Source organism: Notothenia coriiceps, unplaced genomic scaffold, assembly GCF_000735185.1.
Source record: "Notothenia coriiceps isolate Sejong01 unplaced genomic scaffold, NC01 NC01_scaffold00003340, whole genome shotgun sequence".
NCBI classification, from domain to species: domain Eukaryota; kingdom Metazoa; phylum Chordata; class Actinopteri; order Perciformes; family Nototheniidae; genus Notothenia; species Notothenia coriiceps.
Window position 1 is genome coordinate 301,042 of NW_011336041.1, and position 18,612 is coordinate 319,653.

Sequence of the window (18,612 nt, forward strand, 5' to 3'; positions counted from 1 at the left end):
ATCAAGGGCTTCGATTTATGATCTGTATGACAGTGGCCATGTCGGCAGGCCACATCATGTAGACAGCCAGTCACCCTGTGTGAGGCAGGCCACTTAACAGGCCAGGCCATCGGGAAACCCCCCGGTCCTCCCGATGGCCAGTACAGGACTGGGTACAGGAGGCGTTGAGCGAGGGATCATTGTCCACAAGTAAATCAATCGCAGATGGCGTCTTGATCACGGACAAAACATTTTTTTTTTAATCTTGAAAAAAAAAAGAAAAACTAAATATACTTGGGCGGCCGTTAATATACATGTGTGGGAATCCTTACATATATGGAATGCCGTTTAAGCCAAAATTAAATAAATAAATACATATATAAATAAATACGGTTATGAAATACATTCTGAAATAAATAAATGAGGCAATAAATATATATAAATGTAAATTTAAATACACATTTATTTATTTCAAGAGACTTTTATTTCATAATGCCCCATTTATTTATTTAAAGAGACTTTTATTTCATAATTTTGGATTAAACGGCATTCCATACCAAGAGGCACGATAAAAGGGGTAAAGGGTGCTGGTGTTTCTAGTGCATCTCCTCACTGTCTGTGGACTCAAAGCAACTAAATATTTAAGAGCTTAAAGCTTTCAATCAAATTCTCCATATATATTCTGATCTGAACACAGCGTTATATGGGTTTCTGGGTAACTTCGTCAAAGCTTCCAATTGATTGTGTTAAGTGTGAACAAAGCCCATTAGCAGGATATAAGTGTATGAATAAAGTCACTCTCACAGCTGACTAGATAAAAGGTGAATAATTGAAATTGTCAGCTAAACACTTATAATGTTGATAGCACTCAAATAGAGTCAGATTTTGTTTAAAGAGAGGCTTAGGCTATTTCAAGAACTAGGAAATTACAATAATTCTCATTCTTTTTAATTGTTTTCTATTTCTAAGACGATCATTTCAATCACTGTAAAATAAATGAAACTCTCTAAGAATGTCATTAAAAATACACCGTGATTCAGTCCACTGGGAGACAGTGACACAGCATGTTGTTAACAGTCAGATGGGGAAAGGGCTTTCTAGGTGACATACAACGGGGGAAACATAATAATTAATTTCAAGTCCCTCCCTAATAGGGTTTAATAAGAGGGTTAAGCGTTAAGACGTGAGCCCGATGGTTCTAATTTAGAGGCAAATGCAGTCCGTGAACCCAGGATTGTGAAATACCAACAAAATAACCCTGTTTGTTCTTAAACCAATTATATTCACTAAAGCCTTTTAGCTTCATTTGCAGTTGGAAGGTGGAGATAATGCTATTGTAATTCACTTGAAATTAATACGACACCAGCTGAGCTAGGAGAGAGGAAAGCCCCAGGACTGTCTCTCTCTCTCTCTTTTTCTCTCTCTATTAGAACAAGATTCCTCCTCCCTCTGACTGGAAACAAGCAGGAAATGCCACTTCAGATAAAACGTTATGACGATAGATAGGGCCTTTCCAGTAGGCCAAAAGGAAGTACTGATGCTTTACAGGAAGATTAACAATACCTCTCTTGTTAACTTAAGGTAAACTGAGAAACAGAACACTGCAAACATTCAAACTTGTAGAGCCGAGGATGTGGGACGGTTTAGTGCTGAAGGAAGAAATCAAATGAAGGGAGGAGCAGGTGAAGAAAACTATGACGTGCCAGATCTGGATGCCAACAGCAGTAATACCTTTTTGGCAGAACTTTCTGTCACCGTGCTCCAACATGGGCCTCAGGGTACCGTCTAATGCAGGCCGATAACTCTGCTTCCATTGCCTCTGCAGGGCCTTTCATTGAAAATCCTCTTCCCAATACAACGGGGAGAGAGCGCAGAACGCAGCTCATTACGGAGCACCGAGCTCTTCACTCACAGTTTCTCACACAGGGGTCTCTGGTGTTATTTGTGGCAGTGTACAAGTATCTGCAGTGCCTGCTTAGTATGTCTGCATTGTGCACAAACATCTCCCGAAGTTAGGAATGAATAGCAGTATCCCTTTCTCTATGACTCATCGACAACAAATGTGAAAATCACGAAAACAGTAAATTAGGCCTCTTTTCATATGCATCGTTTGTTGGTTGTATTAATACCATCTTTACCCCAAAACACAGCATGAGAAAGTGCCAGTATCAACAAAGATTAGCTTTATGCACAGCAAGAAGTGGCTAATTATTTCCTGCCCTTCGTTACATCTCTTGTGATACGCATGCTAATGAGCGCATAATTACCTTCAAATATTTGAGAACTCTGCAACTGAATCAGCAGGTTTACTTTGAAGCCTCCAGGGTGGCGCCAGAAATATGACTTCAATGACAAACATATGACACAGTACTTCGATCAGATGGTTTAGCAGTGCAAGTAGAGCGAAATAAGCAACAGGAAATGGCTGCGACCTGTTCTTCATGCTGTTATTTATAATCACAAACCGAGGCTGTGTTTTACTGAAGCAGAAGTAGCACGGTCAGTGATGAGAGCAGCACGGCATCAACATTATGATATGTCCAACAGAAAAGAATAACGACAGGACAATCAGTAATAATGTTAGAAAAAGGTTGCCTCCAGTCACGGACTGCTTCAAACTGCCAACATCAAACTGTCAAACCATTTGAAAAGCCAGAGAGGGCATTGTTGCACAGTGAGGAACGGTCAAAAGACGGATAACGGAGCACTGCAGCGCTAACTCTTTGCTCTGATTTACTGAAGAATATACTTCCTAATATTAGCCTGATTCTCTACTTTAGAACATGCACACCTCGAAAATGTGGTCAATTGCTTGAGTAGATTAAGGCAATTACCTTCCAGTGTAATCCACTGACCCCCAGATCAACTGGTTTATAACCGAGGGACAACAAAGATCCAACAATTTATTTGGCGTTAATATCCTAAACTGTGGAAATTAGCCACCTCACTGCTCTCCCAGTGATTGCAAATGATCACTTGTTATAAAAGCATGTATAGAGTACCAGCCGCTAACACTATGATCATGGAGCCTTTAAAACGCAGGGCATTGTGAACCCTTTCCGAATAAATTACTGTTGGATATGTGCGCTTGCTGAATGGCTCACAGAGGCCAATTGCATTCTTTTCAGAAAGCAAACGTGTAATCAGTAGAGAAGTCGTAACCGTACATCCGTACAAGCGCAGATGCATTTTTTGGTGATATTACAATGTCCTTATTAAATGGAATGTAAAAATGCAAGTTCACTACCCCGCCAATCGTTTCATTTAACAGCCTAATTGAGTAGCAGAGGCCAGACGTGAATTCTCAGAAAACAATTTTCAGCCTGCAGCAAATAAATAACAATATGCATCTAATGATATATTTATAGGCCAGGTTCTTGTGTTGCTGTGTTTTCTGAGCCTTATATATTTATTTATTTCAGTTTTCAATAGGTTACGTGGCTGCTGAAAGGTGTTGATTGTGGTTTCACAAGGACTGTCGTGGTTTGATAACAAGGGGAGACATTCTTAAAGGAGACATGTCATGGCCATTTCCACTGATCATAACTCCATTGTTGAGGTCTACTAGAATAGATTTATATTGTGCAATTTTCTAAACTCACATTGGTTTCTCATACAGCATCTCTGTAAACTACGTGTATTGACTGAATTTCACTCTCTGCCTTTAACGGCTCGTTGTAGCTCCAATAGCTCCAGCCCCCACCCTCCCTGTGAGCACAGTGTGCTCTGATTGGTCGGGACGTTGTGAATCGCGCTGAGCTCCGTGGAGGTGTGGTTTCCTTGTTTAGCGATACACAGCCAAACTCATCCTGAGCACACACAAACTCACAGCCGAAGTAAAAACTATAAGTGTGGCTTGATATTGAGTAAGAAAAAGGTTGATTAAACGCTGTGAGAATGGGTCTGCAGAGAGAATTTTGCCGCGATCCCAACTGTCTGTTATCAGCCTGCAGCCAGGGAGGAGAGATCAGCAGATTGTGTGTGAGGAAGTCCGTGGATTGGTCAATTTGGACCAATCAGCGGGGACTTAACGTAACGGCTCCGCGGACGTAACTTAACGGCTCCACGGATTGGTCCATTTGGTTCCGGGTAACGCATGACATCATGCGGTACCCGGAACTGCCAAGGCACACANAATGGAAATATGTGTTTACATAAATGGTGACCAAACCGTTTGAGACCCACTGAGAACTTAGACTAAGTTAACTATCTAAAAACTCAGAGAGTCCTTAACCTCACCCGAGCTGAGGTTATCCCGAGCTTGAATGACACACAGAGACCAATCAAGGGCTTTGATTTATGATCTGTATGGCAGTGGCCATGTCGGCAGGCCACATCATGTAGACAGCCAGTCACCCTGTGTGAGGCCGGCCACTTAACAGGCCAGGCCATCGGGAAATCCCCCGGTCCTCCCGATGGCCAATACGGGACTGGGTACAGGAGGCGTAGAGCAAGGGATCATTGTCCACAAATTAATCGATCACAGATGGCGTCGTGGTCACGGACGAATAACATTATTTATTTATTTTTAAATCCGCAAAATATACTTGGGCGGCCGTTAATATACCTGGCCCGCCCAAGTATATTCTATGTGTGGGAAACCCTGAACACTTATCATGACAGGGCACCCACAGCCAAGTAACAATTAAAAATGAATTAAGTCGGCACGGTGGCTCACATTGAAAATGACTTAGGTCTGACATGAGCCATCATGAACGTATTTATGCTAATCATAAATCTATCGATCATAAATCTATAGATTAGATTTATGATTAGAAAATTATAAAAGTAGGGTAGCAATGTGGATATTATCCGGCTGAACAAAACGTGCATTTATCTAACAGGTTCGTTTTCCACAGACCTTATTTCCAGCTATTTTCCAAAATCCTATGGAGAAATCCCATTGCTTTTTTGTCAGGGAAGCCATGCGCAGCTTACTTCCGGGTTTTAGGATGCGTCACTTCACCACTCTATGGCTGCGTTTCAGGTCGACTATTTTAATTTTCTCGCTCCTCTGTCCTCAGTCTCACCGGAAGTTGATTTGTCTGCGCCATCTTGAGTACCGTCCCATGGCTCTTATTTCTGCAGAGGACCGAGGATCGAGGATCGAGGATCGAGGAGCGAGGAGCGATAATGGAGGAGCGATAACCAAGGAACCACCAGACCATCCTCCGATGAAATCCTCAGATACTCGCCCCGCCCCCTTACTGTGTATCGCTCACTGATTGTACGATGCAGCGCATGCACTGATCTGACGCTTCTTGACATGAGAGCCGTTTCCCAGCGGAGTGAAGAAGATACATGAACCTCAGGAGAGTGACTTCTCAGTCTATACTGTGTTTTGTTTAAGTTAATGTATCATTTAGTTACAAATATGTGACATATCTGAACAACAAAGTGGTCAAAAATTATTTTATTGGAAACATTTTCATAATCGCTTTTTTCATTCGTTTTCATTTACATTTTAAGAATGGTGTTTATCTTTTTTGAGAATGAGCTCTTATTTCATTTTATTTATTTGGGTCTACAACAGATGATATAAATGTATATGTCAGTAAATGTGTACTAACAGAAACGGGGGGGGCGGGGGGTCAGCTGTGCGGCGTCATCACAAATGGACGTCGCTTCACGTGACGCTCCAGAGGAAAGGACGTCCCATTGCTCTTAAAACTCATTTCCCTGCTTCTCGTGGTTTCCTTGCGTCTCTCCATGCTTCCCTGGTGGGAGGGACTAGACGCAGGGAAACAACGCAAGTGAGGGACGCAAGGTTTTCATTTAACCGACCTGAGACGGGGCCCATGGCTGCGTTTCACTTCGGTATTTACTTGCGGTGGGCCGGCGGTACCGAAGTGGGCCGGTCGAGAGTCCCGGGCTGATTTGTAGTCCCAGTCCGCCCCTGGATTTGTGTAATGCGCTTACTCGGTATCCCTTAATGAGATGGTGTATGGTTGATGTATAATTCCTGCTCTCCACAAGGTCAACCTTTGGAACTTGAACAACATTGCTTTTATCTACTCCCACCCTTACGACAAATCATCAAATGTGCACACCCAAGGCGATAAACAATTTAAATGACACTATTCTAAAGTGTAATGGAAATGGGTATCATTTAAACAGATGTGTTGCCTTAAAGGTCCCATGTCATGGCCATTTCCACTGATCATAATTCCATTGTTGAGGTCTACTAGAATAGATTTACATTGTGCAATTTTCCAAACTCACATTGGTTTCTCATACAGCATCTCTGTAAACTACGTGTATTCACTGAATTTCAATCTCTGCCTTTAACGGCTCGTTGTAGCTCCAATAGCTCCAGCCTCCACCCTCCCTGTGAGAACAGTGTGCTCTGATTGGTCGGGACGTTGTGAATCGCGCTGAGCTCCGTGGAGGTGTTGTTACCTTGTTTAGCGATACACAGCCAAACTCATCCTGAGCACACACAAACTCACAGCCGAAGTAAAAACTATAAGTGTGGCTTGATATTGAGTAAGAAAAAGGTTGATAAACGCTGTGAGAATGGGTCTGCAGAGAGAACTTTGCCGCGATCCCAACTGTCTGTTATCAGCCTGCAGCCAGGGAGGAGAGATCAGCAGAGCTGCATGCACTGTGTGAGAAAAGTCCGTGGATTGGTCAATTTGGACCAATCAGAGGGGGTTTAACGTAACGGCTCCGCGGACGTAACGTAACGGCTCCACGGATTGGTCCATTTAGTTCCGGGTACGTGCTTACGTAATCTCGTACCCGGAAGTCACAAATGGATGATGACGTATCTCCAACGAGGCGTTTTGGGGAGGTATTTTCTGTGTTAGAGTTTTACTCGCTACAGGGTGTACTCTGCAGACCGTTTACATGCATAAAAACCTTCATTACACACAAGGGGACGGGTAATAACCGGAAAAGCATGACATGTGACCTTTAACTCTTACTTCTGAGAGCTGCAAAAAGCATGACTGTTCTGATTATGCACTCAAAGGCTTACCTTTTCAGATGTTCGGGCTGGAATCATGGTCTAAATTTGGTGTGTTTTTTTACAGAACAAAGAGTTTATAATTGTTAGTGGCTACTGTTCTTTGTAATGAGAAATATCAGGATTTCTGAGAAATTAACCACAGCAAGTGTATTGACATTTGCGCCCAACTGCTTATTCAACATCCTTTCAAAGCATTTCATATATTTTGATTAAGTTTACTAGAACCCTTACATCACTATTATCACTTATGAAGCTCAAAGTAAGTCTGTGAACAATTATTGCACCACAAATGTGACTATTGTAACAAAAACAAATTGCTCTTCATCAGCTGGACTGTATAAATGACGGTATAAACTGTTCATAAGCTGGTGTTGAATTGTTATGCAATTTCAGGAGAGCTAAAATAATATCTACCGGTATAAGAAATATGTAAATCATTTTAGTCATTGCTTTAGGGAACTGTGATTGCAATTATCTACAATTATCTGAAGTTTTATAGATTAGTAATCAGCAGACTAGTTGTTAATTAAGTTAATACCTAGTCATATCAACATACTAAAGCAAATACTGAAGAAAGTGTAAGTCTTAAAGCTCAGGTAGAAAACTCGATAGCCCAATGAAAATTCTTTCCATGTTCCCAGAATCTCGGTCTTTTCTTTTTTGTTTCTCAAGGAAACTGAGGTGTCAGCTACCACAGTGAGACGACTTCATCTAGATCCCTAAAGGTTGATCACAGAGCAGAGCTGCCACTCACTGAAATCTGAAACTGCCTGCAGGGAACACCAACATCTGAGCTGCATCGCTCTGACTTTATCATGTATTTAGCCAGACACACACACTCACACACAGAGACACACACACACACTCACAAAAGGCCATTTCATCAAATGCCAGGCGTACTGAAAGGCTGTCTCTTGCCGCACGTGGCAATCCCAAGCCCGACTGCGACCACAATCAATGACTGACATCTCCATTACGAGTCCCCAAAACAACCCATGGGACATTTTAGAAGTGACACATGCAACATTAATGGGCTGCAGATGATATTAATGCTGACATTTCTATAAACTGAATAGCCCCATAGCTGTTGAGCACTATGATTTCTGCTAGGCAAGTATTTCAACATGTGGGATAAGAAGACCCAAAACCAATAGAGTATAATGACTGGAAAACATAACTCTGAGCAAGTTAACTCGGGCACAATAAATCATTTCAGTGGAGAATATCTTCTAGCTCATGGGACTTTAATAACAGCTTGTAAGTTGATGCTGTTGGCACTCGACTTTAACTCTGCATACAACCCAAGACATACCTGCCAACCGCCTACAGCTAGTCTTCTGAGGTACCTGGGAAGTGAGTTTTCCCAGGGAGCCTGTTCTTTTAGCCCATACTTGACCCACAGAGACAGACAGGAGGTCCTGGCACAGCTACAGCTCAGCTGCAAGCTCATCACTCTGCTAGAATAAAGCCTCCACCAGTGGTCAGCTAGAAGATGCTACGAATACTAAACACAGAGTGGGTTTACAGCCTTACACTCTCTGCCAATTCTTCCCTTTAGTTTTTATCCTCTATGTTAAACCGTGTTTCCATAAAGCAGTTGTGCTGACCATTCTCTTAATACAGTGTCTCCTATGAAGAAAAGTCTAATCTAAGGAAATCAATGCTTTTGTGGGAGAGTATTTTAAAAGTACAACTAAAAGTAGATGATAGCTTGTAAGCAGGGGGACAAATTATAAATTAATAGCAATCCATAGGGATGATACATTAAAACCGTTTTTTTTTTTTATCAAAAGTAATTTTCCCATGCAACCATAATAAAGAAATGTTTTACTTTGTCATAAAGTATAAGTGTTTTATTTTTAATAAGCCTGTAGAGATTTCATATTCCTGCCAGTAGTCATCAACACACATAGTTCATTGTTGATGTCTTTTGATGAAAGTAGTCAGGTGTTAACCTAATCTGTTTAAGACTATGAACCAACGACTTGTTACAACCACGTCAATAGCCTGCCTGATCAAATGTGGCAGATAAAAGGTTCTTTTATATCAATTTCATCCTGCCGACTCTAAATTATGTAATAAGCCATGTCTGCATCAGTAACCTTTGTTTCACATTGACATGTTACACACCATTAGCCATCTGTCAGGCTAGCAGAAGCAGCACAGCAGGACTCCTTTCAGACAATGCACAGGCTGCTTGGCACGTCTGCAATCAATACTCAGGGAGGGTACTGGAGACCTCCTGCCTGTGTAGCCCAGCCAATCGCGCTCATCATACATGATCAACCCATATGTGTGTGTCCTTTCTTCTCCATGTCTCGCTGCCTTTGACAAACTGCCCAGAAAGACCGTCACGGCACATTGCAATTGTCATTGAGGTCCACGCACGTTCATCCCTACGTGTGTCACCTTTAACTTGCTTTTCAAGTCAAATTCTGTCATCTTCTACCACCAAAGGCAACCAATTGCATTTACTGAGCAACCATTAAGTAGGGTAAAGTGTGCTCTTAGGAGTACTTTAGGTCAAAATAACCGATTGCTGCCTGTAACTCATTATTCTGTATCCTACGACAAAAACAGCCGAGATCAAGAATGAGGACAAAAGGTCCTTACAAAGGCTACACAAAATGATTACACAGGGTGTTGAATCATTTCTGATTCATGAGTCATGACATTAAATGTTTAGCACTCTCGAGATTGAATTTTTTCTTTGTCACTGAAGCAGCTCGTTGTTTTGTTGTCAAAAGGTTACACACGTTGGCTTAGTAAACAAATATGGTTGCAAATACTGGGTGAACTGCATTGTAATTATAAATCAAATTTCCAGCTGTGTATCCGCTTCATGCTCCTTCCATGTCAACCTTTCTGATCACAGCGTCACTCAAAACAAGATACAGAAGTGTTCCAGCTTTGTTTCAGTGGTGGGGAGCCAAAAAGGAATACTCTGGAACCACTTATGCACTGATTAAAATAGGCCAGCTGTCATTTGTCTTAGCTACCATCTCACAGCAAGCCATCGGGAGCTGTACTATTAGAATTGCTTCACCAAGCAGCGTGGCCCATAGTTAATATATGATTCTCTTTCAAAATGAACAGCAAAGTCGTACTGACCTCCAAAGAGAGAAGAGGAAGATGATGGGCAAAGTTTTCTCTTATACTTAGAGGCTAATGAATACTTACAGAGTATATCATCAATACATTACAAATATTGTTTTAAAGGTTTTCATTTACATAAAAAGGTATGTTAAGTCACTATCTGATGACAACTGATGGAAGCCCTTGCATTTTGCAGGCAGAATTACAAACTGGGTGTCTGTGGCGACATTCACGAAAGAATATAAAACACAGTTTGTGATGCGTTTTCCATCACCCATCAATGTTTGGTGCACCAGAGAGGGTAACGCAATAGCGTAGTTCTTCTGAAAGTCACCAGTTTCAATGGCAGAAAAAAGAAAGAAAAGAGCAATGACATGAAGACAACATTTTGGAAACAAGTAAAAGTGAAAATAAACTGCAAATACCGCTTATAAGTGTCAGTCCCTCGCCACAACAATGTGATCGTTAAAATTGTAACTAAATAATTTTGCTTTCAAAGCTTAATTTACTTATACGATAACAAATACCAAAAGTAAGCCATTAAGGGACATTTTACAATAGCCAATCAATGTAAGAATTACTAGCACACAGCTATCTCAAACTGTGAGCTAATTCACACCACAAGTGACCGCAGTGTTCCCCTCATATACAAATAGCGGTGGCAGCAGCATTTTTTTATTTTTTATTAATTAAAATAATAATAAGTGGCGACCCTTTTTCGTTTTTGATTGTTTGTTATGTGGATTTGAAGTATTTGTGTTACTGCATGTTCAATAAAAGGTGTATTTTTGCTAAATCTTGAGACATTGCCGATTTTTGACATAGGCGCTGTAAGTGATGAAAGTGGGGGATGTTGGCTTATCAGGCGCCCGCAGCTCACAGCCAAAGTGTGAGTGTGGGAGCGAGAGAGCAAGCGAGGGAGAGAGAGAGAGAGGGCGCACCGGTACCGGCGCTGTTGTTATTAGAATCTGGTGCTAGCTGCGCTAACGGATATAAGAAGTAGATGTTTCTAAAACCAGGGTGGAGGAGAGCTCTCCTGTCAGACTGAGAGGCTCAGTGAGGTAAATGACTGAGTATTTAGATAGTTAATTTTAGTCTAAGTTGTATCAGTGGGTCTCAGACAAATATGTGTTTACAAATTATGTAAACACATATTTCCAAGGCACTCCTTTATAATTATTAGGATAAATAAAAACAGGTTTGAAATCATTCAAATGTATACTATAGGACAGTAAACCAAAAATATGCATAAATAAATAAATGTTAACTGGTAAAATAAGATATAAATGAACAACAAAAATAAAATAAGTCACATTTATTTGTTATTGGCTATGGTAGGTTGTTGGTTATGTTCACATACTTATTTGATTATGAAACCGATCTTTTTCATATGGGTGTTTAGAGTTGTACCCCCTACATAAAGTGCAAAAAAAACTCTTCCTGGGGTGACATACCCCCGGACCCCCCTAGAGGATGAGATGTCCACCCCCCAATTAAAACATGTTCAATACTGAATACATTTGAAGCCATTTTTAACGTATGTCAATACGTTTCTGTTTTTGTAGTGTATTTTTCTTTGTAGAGATTTTTCATTTATTCTTTATAAAATCTCGCGTAGGGCAGCAAATTGGCAAGAACCGGCCCTGGTACTAGGCCTCAAGAGCCTTTCTTGAGCTGGCAGACACATAGAAACAAATTGGCGGGGCGCACTTCGCACGCGCTCCGCGCTCACATTGTGCTGGGCCCACGTGCCTTAGCACCGCTGCTATGACTCCAAAGTCACAAGTCAAGTTTTACAGATAATGCAGAGCTGGCTAAAAGAAAGGGGAAGATGTAGTGTTGACTTGCCGCTCAATAAGTGCAGCACAGTTAAATGTGGGGGAAAACTAGAGCAGAATGAGTTCCCAGGTGGAGGTTGTATGCAGTATTCTGCACACAGGCAAAAACAAACAATCCAACGCCATGATGCACAAACTCATAAATTGGAAATAATAGTGTTAGCTTAGCTCTCAGGCGCCAGGTGATCGCTCAAGAGTCTCACAGTGAGTGCTAAATAAAAACACTTATTGGTCACCAAACCAAAGGAAGTATGTGCGTGACAAATAGTAATGTGGTTCTGCGCATGCTTTAATTTGATCACGTCCCTCTGCCGCAAAAGACTAGCAATGTGCTGTTTTATTTATGAGCAGAGGTGGCTGATCATAAACACCAACTGGCTTTACGAGACCAAACAAAGATGAAACTGTTTTCCTCCCGACAAGACAAAATCCCCATTCTTCTGTTACCCTCCACAGCAGCTCCCTTCTTCTGCTGGCTCCTTGCTATTAAACCAGCTTCTATATTTCACGGTAGTAAAAGCACTCCAATTTTGTCAACTCAGCTTCTTTTCTTGGAACAACTTTAAGCGTATGGAGACAGAAATCAGGTGCCTTCTTTCTCTAAAACTCAACTCTGTAGTTAATATTGTAGAATGCTTGGTTATGTCAGAATGAATAGCTACGATATCTGGCAGGGAGTAAGGCGATGACAAGAGCCACACTTTTCCCCCTTTCATATACATTGTTCTTCAAGCAGACGCGAGACCTGTTCTCAATTAAATGTAATAAAAGGAAATCCTAGCATATTAAACCAAGAAGTAATCTGATAAAAGGGAATGACACAAAGTCCACCCTCTCAAATTGTACAGCAAATAGCTTCAGCCAAGGCAATAAGATCTGTGTAAAATACGAGGCAGGGTGTTTTAAACACATGGTTAGAATTTATGTAGTAACCGAGACTGTGTTTTAATTGCAACCATATTTGTGAGCTTACTGCAGTTGTGGGTGGGAGATGGTTTTTGTTTAGGTGCAGGGCGGGGGCTTCACAAATTACTTACGGCTTCAGTCGTCTCTATTTTCTGCTCCGAATGTGTCACTCACCGCTAACATGTTCCAAATGAGAGCTGTCAAGGGTTGTCAGTCCTATTGGCCTGCAGTCTGCCACACACCAGTTTAAAATATGAATCATAGCCACACCAGAGAGTGTCACATTTAAAGCTTGTGTGTATGTGTGTGTCCAATTGTCGCCTTAGATAAGCTGTGACATGACCTACAGGAAGCAGCATGTCCTTACCGACTAAACCTGCAACTGCAAGCCAGGACAGAAAAACAAATTGACTGGATTTTGTACTAGTGAACTTTTTCTATGTTCTGATATGGTATTATGAAACCCATAGAGCTGGAAAACATTTGTCATGACAGCACATCTCACAAGGATTATTTAAAGTCACTAAAGCAATGTGTAGATACAGATAATAGCCCTGTTGCTTAGTGTTTCCTGGTTTTATTTTCTAGAAGCAAAAGCCTCTGAGGTCACTCTTAAGGAACAGAAACATCCTGATGAAACTGAATTAATGAAACAACACTTGACATTAAAATTAAAAAAAATTCTGGTTAGTTCATCACTGAAGTGGAAGATGACTGAAAAACGTTTCTCAGGTTTGAGATGAGACGAAAATAACTACTTCCTGTTCCATTTTATTATTGCCGGTTGTGATTTCACGAGAAAAGAACGGTGTAGTAAAATTAGCTATAGGTTAAGACTGATATTAATATTTATTTGATTAATAGATTGCCTCACTCCACTTTTATGATATGATAAGGGGTCAAAGATTGAGGAAAGGCCCTGAGCCTGAAAAACCTTAACTTCCAGTGAGTCAATAATTCTATTTTTGTGCGACTGCCTCATGAATGCCAATTCATTCCGACAATTCAGCAGATCAGCGGAGTTGACTGCGGTCTGATTGGCAGCATTCTGAACATGCCAGTGGAAGTGAAGACATTGTTTGGAGAAGGAAGTAGAGCTAATGCCTCAGGGTAACAATTATCCTGAGAAACAATGTAAAAAGCAATAATGTGTGTTGCCTCTGGTGGGATGAGGAGGATTCTAGACGCATTAAGAACATGAGTTTCCAAAATCAAGTCAAGCTGCAAACATACCAAACCTTATTCAGTGGGAACAAGTCTTACAACACAAACCGATGCCTGTATAGCCCAGTGATGGAAGAATCAGATCCTTAACATAGGTAAAAATGGCAATAAAACTGGTGCCATTGCAGCGGCCCATTTTTTTATGTCATTGTTGCATTTTGTTTCCTATCTTTTCCTCTCCTATCCATCTTTTGCAGTGTTATAGCAAAGGCAAAATAAGCCTCAACCTTTAGAAGTACAGAAGAAGTCCTTAAAGAGTCATGGGTAATATTAGTCATACTGTTGTAGCCATTGAGCCTCGAAATGAAGTCAATGGTAAAGTAAAAGGTATATCTGCCTTAAAAATGTATTTTAGTAGAAGTTAAAAGCAGTATAGAAATACTCAAACTAGTTGAATTGCCCTACTGCTGTTAGAACAGGGAAGTACAGAGTTGTCATTACTCACTACAGCTAGGGTGTGGCAATGTTGATGAAATCAAATATCATGACATTCATAATGAGTTTAGATGGATATTGGTGGTCGAAAAGGATTTCAAAGAAAAACATAGAAAAAGGCAATTATGTGATGGATATGATAGCCGAACGGGCCTTAAAGGTGGGGTAGGTAATTTTGGAGAAACCAGCTCGAGTGCGCTAGAATGATTGGTCGTGCTTTTTACAGCACTATGGCTTCCACAGATTAAATGTTTTTATAGATTTTTTGTCAAAGCACTTAAGATATTCATTGCTATCGGGATGTTAAGAGCATTCCATGGAATATAACAAAAAGTGTATCTCGAGCCGGTTTCTCAAACTTACCTACCCCACCTTTAAGCGTTCATTTTATTGTAGAAGATCCTAAGAATGATGCCACAAATTACAAAAAAACACAGCTTTGAAGACTAGGAAACACAGATTTGGTTACATTATCATCATTGCTGAAACAATTAGGGATTTTCCAACAATGTTTAATAATTGAGTTCAAACTTCTCCAGTTTATAGACTACAGAGTATATAAGATGACTGTAAAATATTTCACTATCCAATTCTAACCACAACCAATCATTTGGGTTCACAGAGAGAGCTGAATATAATGAGCTGGTGAGGCCTTTGGTTGCCAGACATAAGGGCCATCAGATAACTACACAAGCAGCCAGGAAAAAGAAGCCATGAATATTTTATGCATTCATATTTTTTTCTGCAGTTATTACTGTGACACAAATCTATTATGGTTCAATTTCCAATATTGCTTGCTTTGGTAGATCTAGCTACTGTGCAAAGCCTTGCTTCCCCAATCATCAAAGTGCTGTAATATGAATCTGCTGCTATGATAACAAAGTTCTTTATTATCACTGCTCTGCTCTATGGAAGAAGACAGTAGCATTTATTATTAATACCGCTGTGAAAAGTCTAAAGGGGACGCTTTTCCTACATACACTAATAAAGCCATGGGGCCATTATGAGAGTAGTAAATGGTGTGACTAAAGTTTTGCTGAAACAAGAACAGGTTCATAGTGAGTACTGCCAACTAACGAGGGCTAACACAAAGTGCTCATTAGTGCAACTTGGTCTACAAATGAAGTATTAAAACTGTAATGGCTGTGCACTGCCATCAATCCTTTGCAGCAGTGATGTGGCAGCTGCCTCTCTTTCCACTATGACTCATCCTCTATTGAGTTCAGTGGGAACTTAAGATTTGTCAAGACCTTCCACTTATTTGAGAAAATACCCAAGCAATCATTATTGTAAAGAAGTCTCACACGCACTTAATTCAAACCAGAACTGTTAAATCTAGAAAATAACCAGCGGAATAATCGATAATGGAAATATTTGTTAGTTACAGCCATATCTGCTCAAGACAAATTGACAGCAGGCTCATACAGCGTGGAATGGACTGAAAAGCACGGAGCTCATTTGGAAGCTGCAGAGCGAGATGAGCTTTGGTGTAACCTGCTGAACTCATCCATCAAACAGCATCAGCATCCCTCACACAGCTGCAAGCCCTCGCTCCCACTAATGGAGAAAGCTAAAAGGGACTCAGTATGCATGTGGCGGGGTACATAGCGCACATTAGAAATAACCAACACTGTCCAAAACCAAACTCTTCCGGGGAAAAAACATGCAATTTGATGTGGTTACTGTGCAGGACCAGGATGTTTCAGGAGCTACCCAGAACAATCTGAATGGATGATGATATTATTTCAAGCACAGCTATCTTGTTAAACTAAATTATTGTCATATTTCACACTATGTTAAACAAACAAAGAAAATTCCGATATATCATCTTTTTAAATGTTTTTCTGGCCTTAATTTAAGTTGTCTTTATACGATACATCTTTTCTGAACAAGAGAAATACAAAAAACGTAATTACAAGCGTGTGTGATCTGCTGTGCAAACAGTTATGGGAATGTATTCAAAAATAAAATCTAATGCAAATAGTAGTTACAGAGTCCTTTTATTTTCATAAAAAATAAACACTGCAGTTTCATTCACATTATTTTGAATTAAGTTGTTCAAATAAAATGGTTATCAGCGTCTGCAGGAAAGTACTTACTCATAGTGCAGAAACAGATTATATAACTGTATTGTTCAAACTGAGAGTAAGATAAGTGATTAAAACACAAGTAAATAGGCTATTAACAATATCCATGTCGGTTCTACAGCTGCAACACATTACATAATGCCCCTGTAGCATTTTCTAAAGTAACGTCAGTAATACAAGCTGCTTTGTGATGATATATGTTTAGTGTTGCTGAATAATGCCCCACAGGAGAAAGTGGAAGTTAAACGGGAGAGTGCTCTCAACCAATGGTGCCTGGTTTCAAATCCTTTGAGGAATGACAATAAATACCCACAAAACAAAAGTTTTTCCCGCGTAGAAGACTGAGACGTAAACACAAACAACAAAACAACTAAACACATACAAGTTGTGCGTAGCCTGTTACTAGCTAGTTAGTTTGTAGCGGAGGCCCCATTACACAGGAAACAGAGCTACAACTAGGCGCGCCTCTAACAATTCCCAATCCACACGCAGAGCTCTTTTTCACAATAGACATTCCTTGTTTTGCGTTTCGTGCAAAACTAGCAGGGAAATAACCGACACTTAAACTTTGCATTCGCACAGTTAAGGCAAATTTGACCACACAAATCCCGTGTACAGCCACACGAGAAACAAAAACAACCACTCGCTTTCTAATCACAATCCTTCCCAAACTTGTGCAATCTGAGAGCAGAGAGCTAGGACGAGCTAACGATGGAGCATGCAAGTTTTCTTACGTACCAACTCCATACTTTTCCTTCTTAGTGGGCACCCAGCGAGACATTCTCCGTGTCGAGGTTTTCCCGAGTTGTCGTGTAGCCTGTTAGAAAAAGGTCCAACAGTGACCAGTTGTTATTTATCAGGACTTTTTTCAGTTTTCTCTGAGCTTTGGGGAGCCACTCCGAGCAGCCATTTTCAACCAGTGACAGGACGCTCCGCAAGGGGGAGGAAGGGAACACACAACTTTCAGCCTCCATACAGAGTCCGTCCGGCTAAACTCCCGCTGTTGTTTATACTGAGGCGGAAACTGCTACAAGACTGATTAAAAGTTGTATACGTATGATACATTAACTTTATGTAGGTGAGCATTAAGATCCACATCCATAACATTAATCTGCTACATCCATAACATTCATCTACTTAGTAATTATGTATCTATTTATCTAATATATCATTCCAATAACTTGCATTATACTCTTATTGCACTATTTCACTTTTTTAAACTATTTTTCTTTTGTATTTACTATATTACTATTTACTTGTACTATATTCTTCTGTTTATCTGTGTTATTGTGTTGCACTGTTGGAGAAGCCTGTGACCTAAGAAAGTCATCGGCATAACTACACTGTAGCTATGTATGACAAAATAAAGAACCTTGAACCTTGAAGAGCTTCGCTGGGTCATCTCAATCATAACATATACACAAATACAAATAGTGCATACTTTATGCTCTTATATGTTTTATTTGTATAGATTACCTTTATTTTATAGTCATCTTTCTTTAACTTTAAGGCTATGTGAATTAAAAAAATAAGTTATATTTTTGTATACTCCTCTATATAGGCTTAACATTTACAAAATATATGAAATACCCCAAAAACACAAGGGTTTTATGTAAGATCATAACAACTTATATAAAAACAAAGGCTACACTAATACTGGCCTACAAGAAGCAATTGTAAACTTACACAGAGATATGGAAGATACAGTATATTGAGTAAAAAAATACTAGTAAGTCAAAAGTAAAGGGGTGTTGGAATGTGGTGCATAAATAATAAGTTGTTATAGTTTGGAGAAAATGCTTTTTATTTTATTTAAAGGAATATTATAAATGTTTAAGCTGTTGTCAATAATATGATTATTATGCTTCACTCAGCTTGAAATAAATAAATGAATATTAGCCTACATGACAAACGTAACCTGTTAAGCCCCAAGGTCCCCGCCGGCGGGGACCCTGTTTTTTTTTTTCAGGACACTGTGTCTCAGGGGATCCGGGGACCTTGGGGCTTAACAGGTTACGTTTGTCATGTAGGCTAATATTCNTTTGATCAGCTTAACAGCTACGGTGAGACGATCTCC

General features: G+C 40.2%; 1 protein-coding gene across 1 annotated transcript in view; it reads right to left on the reverse strand.

Moving 5' to 3' along the window:
- Window positions 1–17,471, reverse strand: part of dock1 (dedicator of cytokinesis 1) — a 180,613-nt gene extending 163,142 nt beyond the window's left edge. The window contains exon 1 of the mRNA XM_010766495.1: window positions 17,274–17,471. Within this exon, the coding sequence (XP_010764797.1) occupies window positions 17,274–17,316 (43 nt within the window). The 5' untranslated portion in view covers window positions 17,317–17,471. The remainder of the gene's footprint in view (window positions 1–17,273) is intronic.
- Between the last annotated feature and the right edge of the window lie 1,141 nt (window positions 17,472–18,612).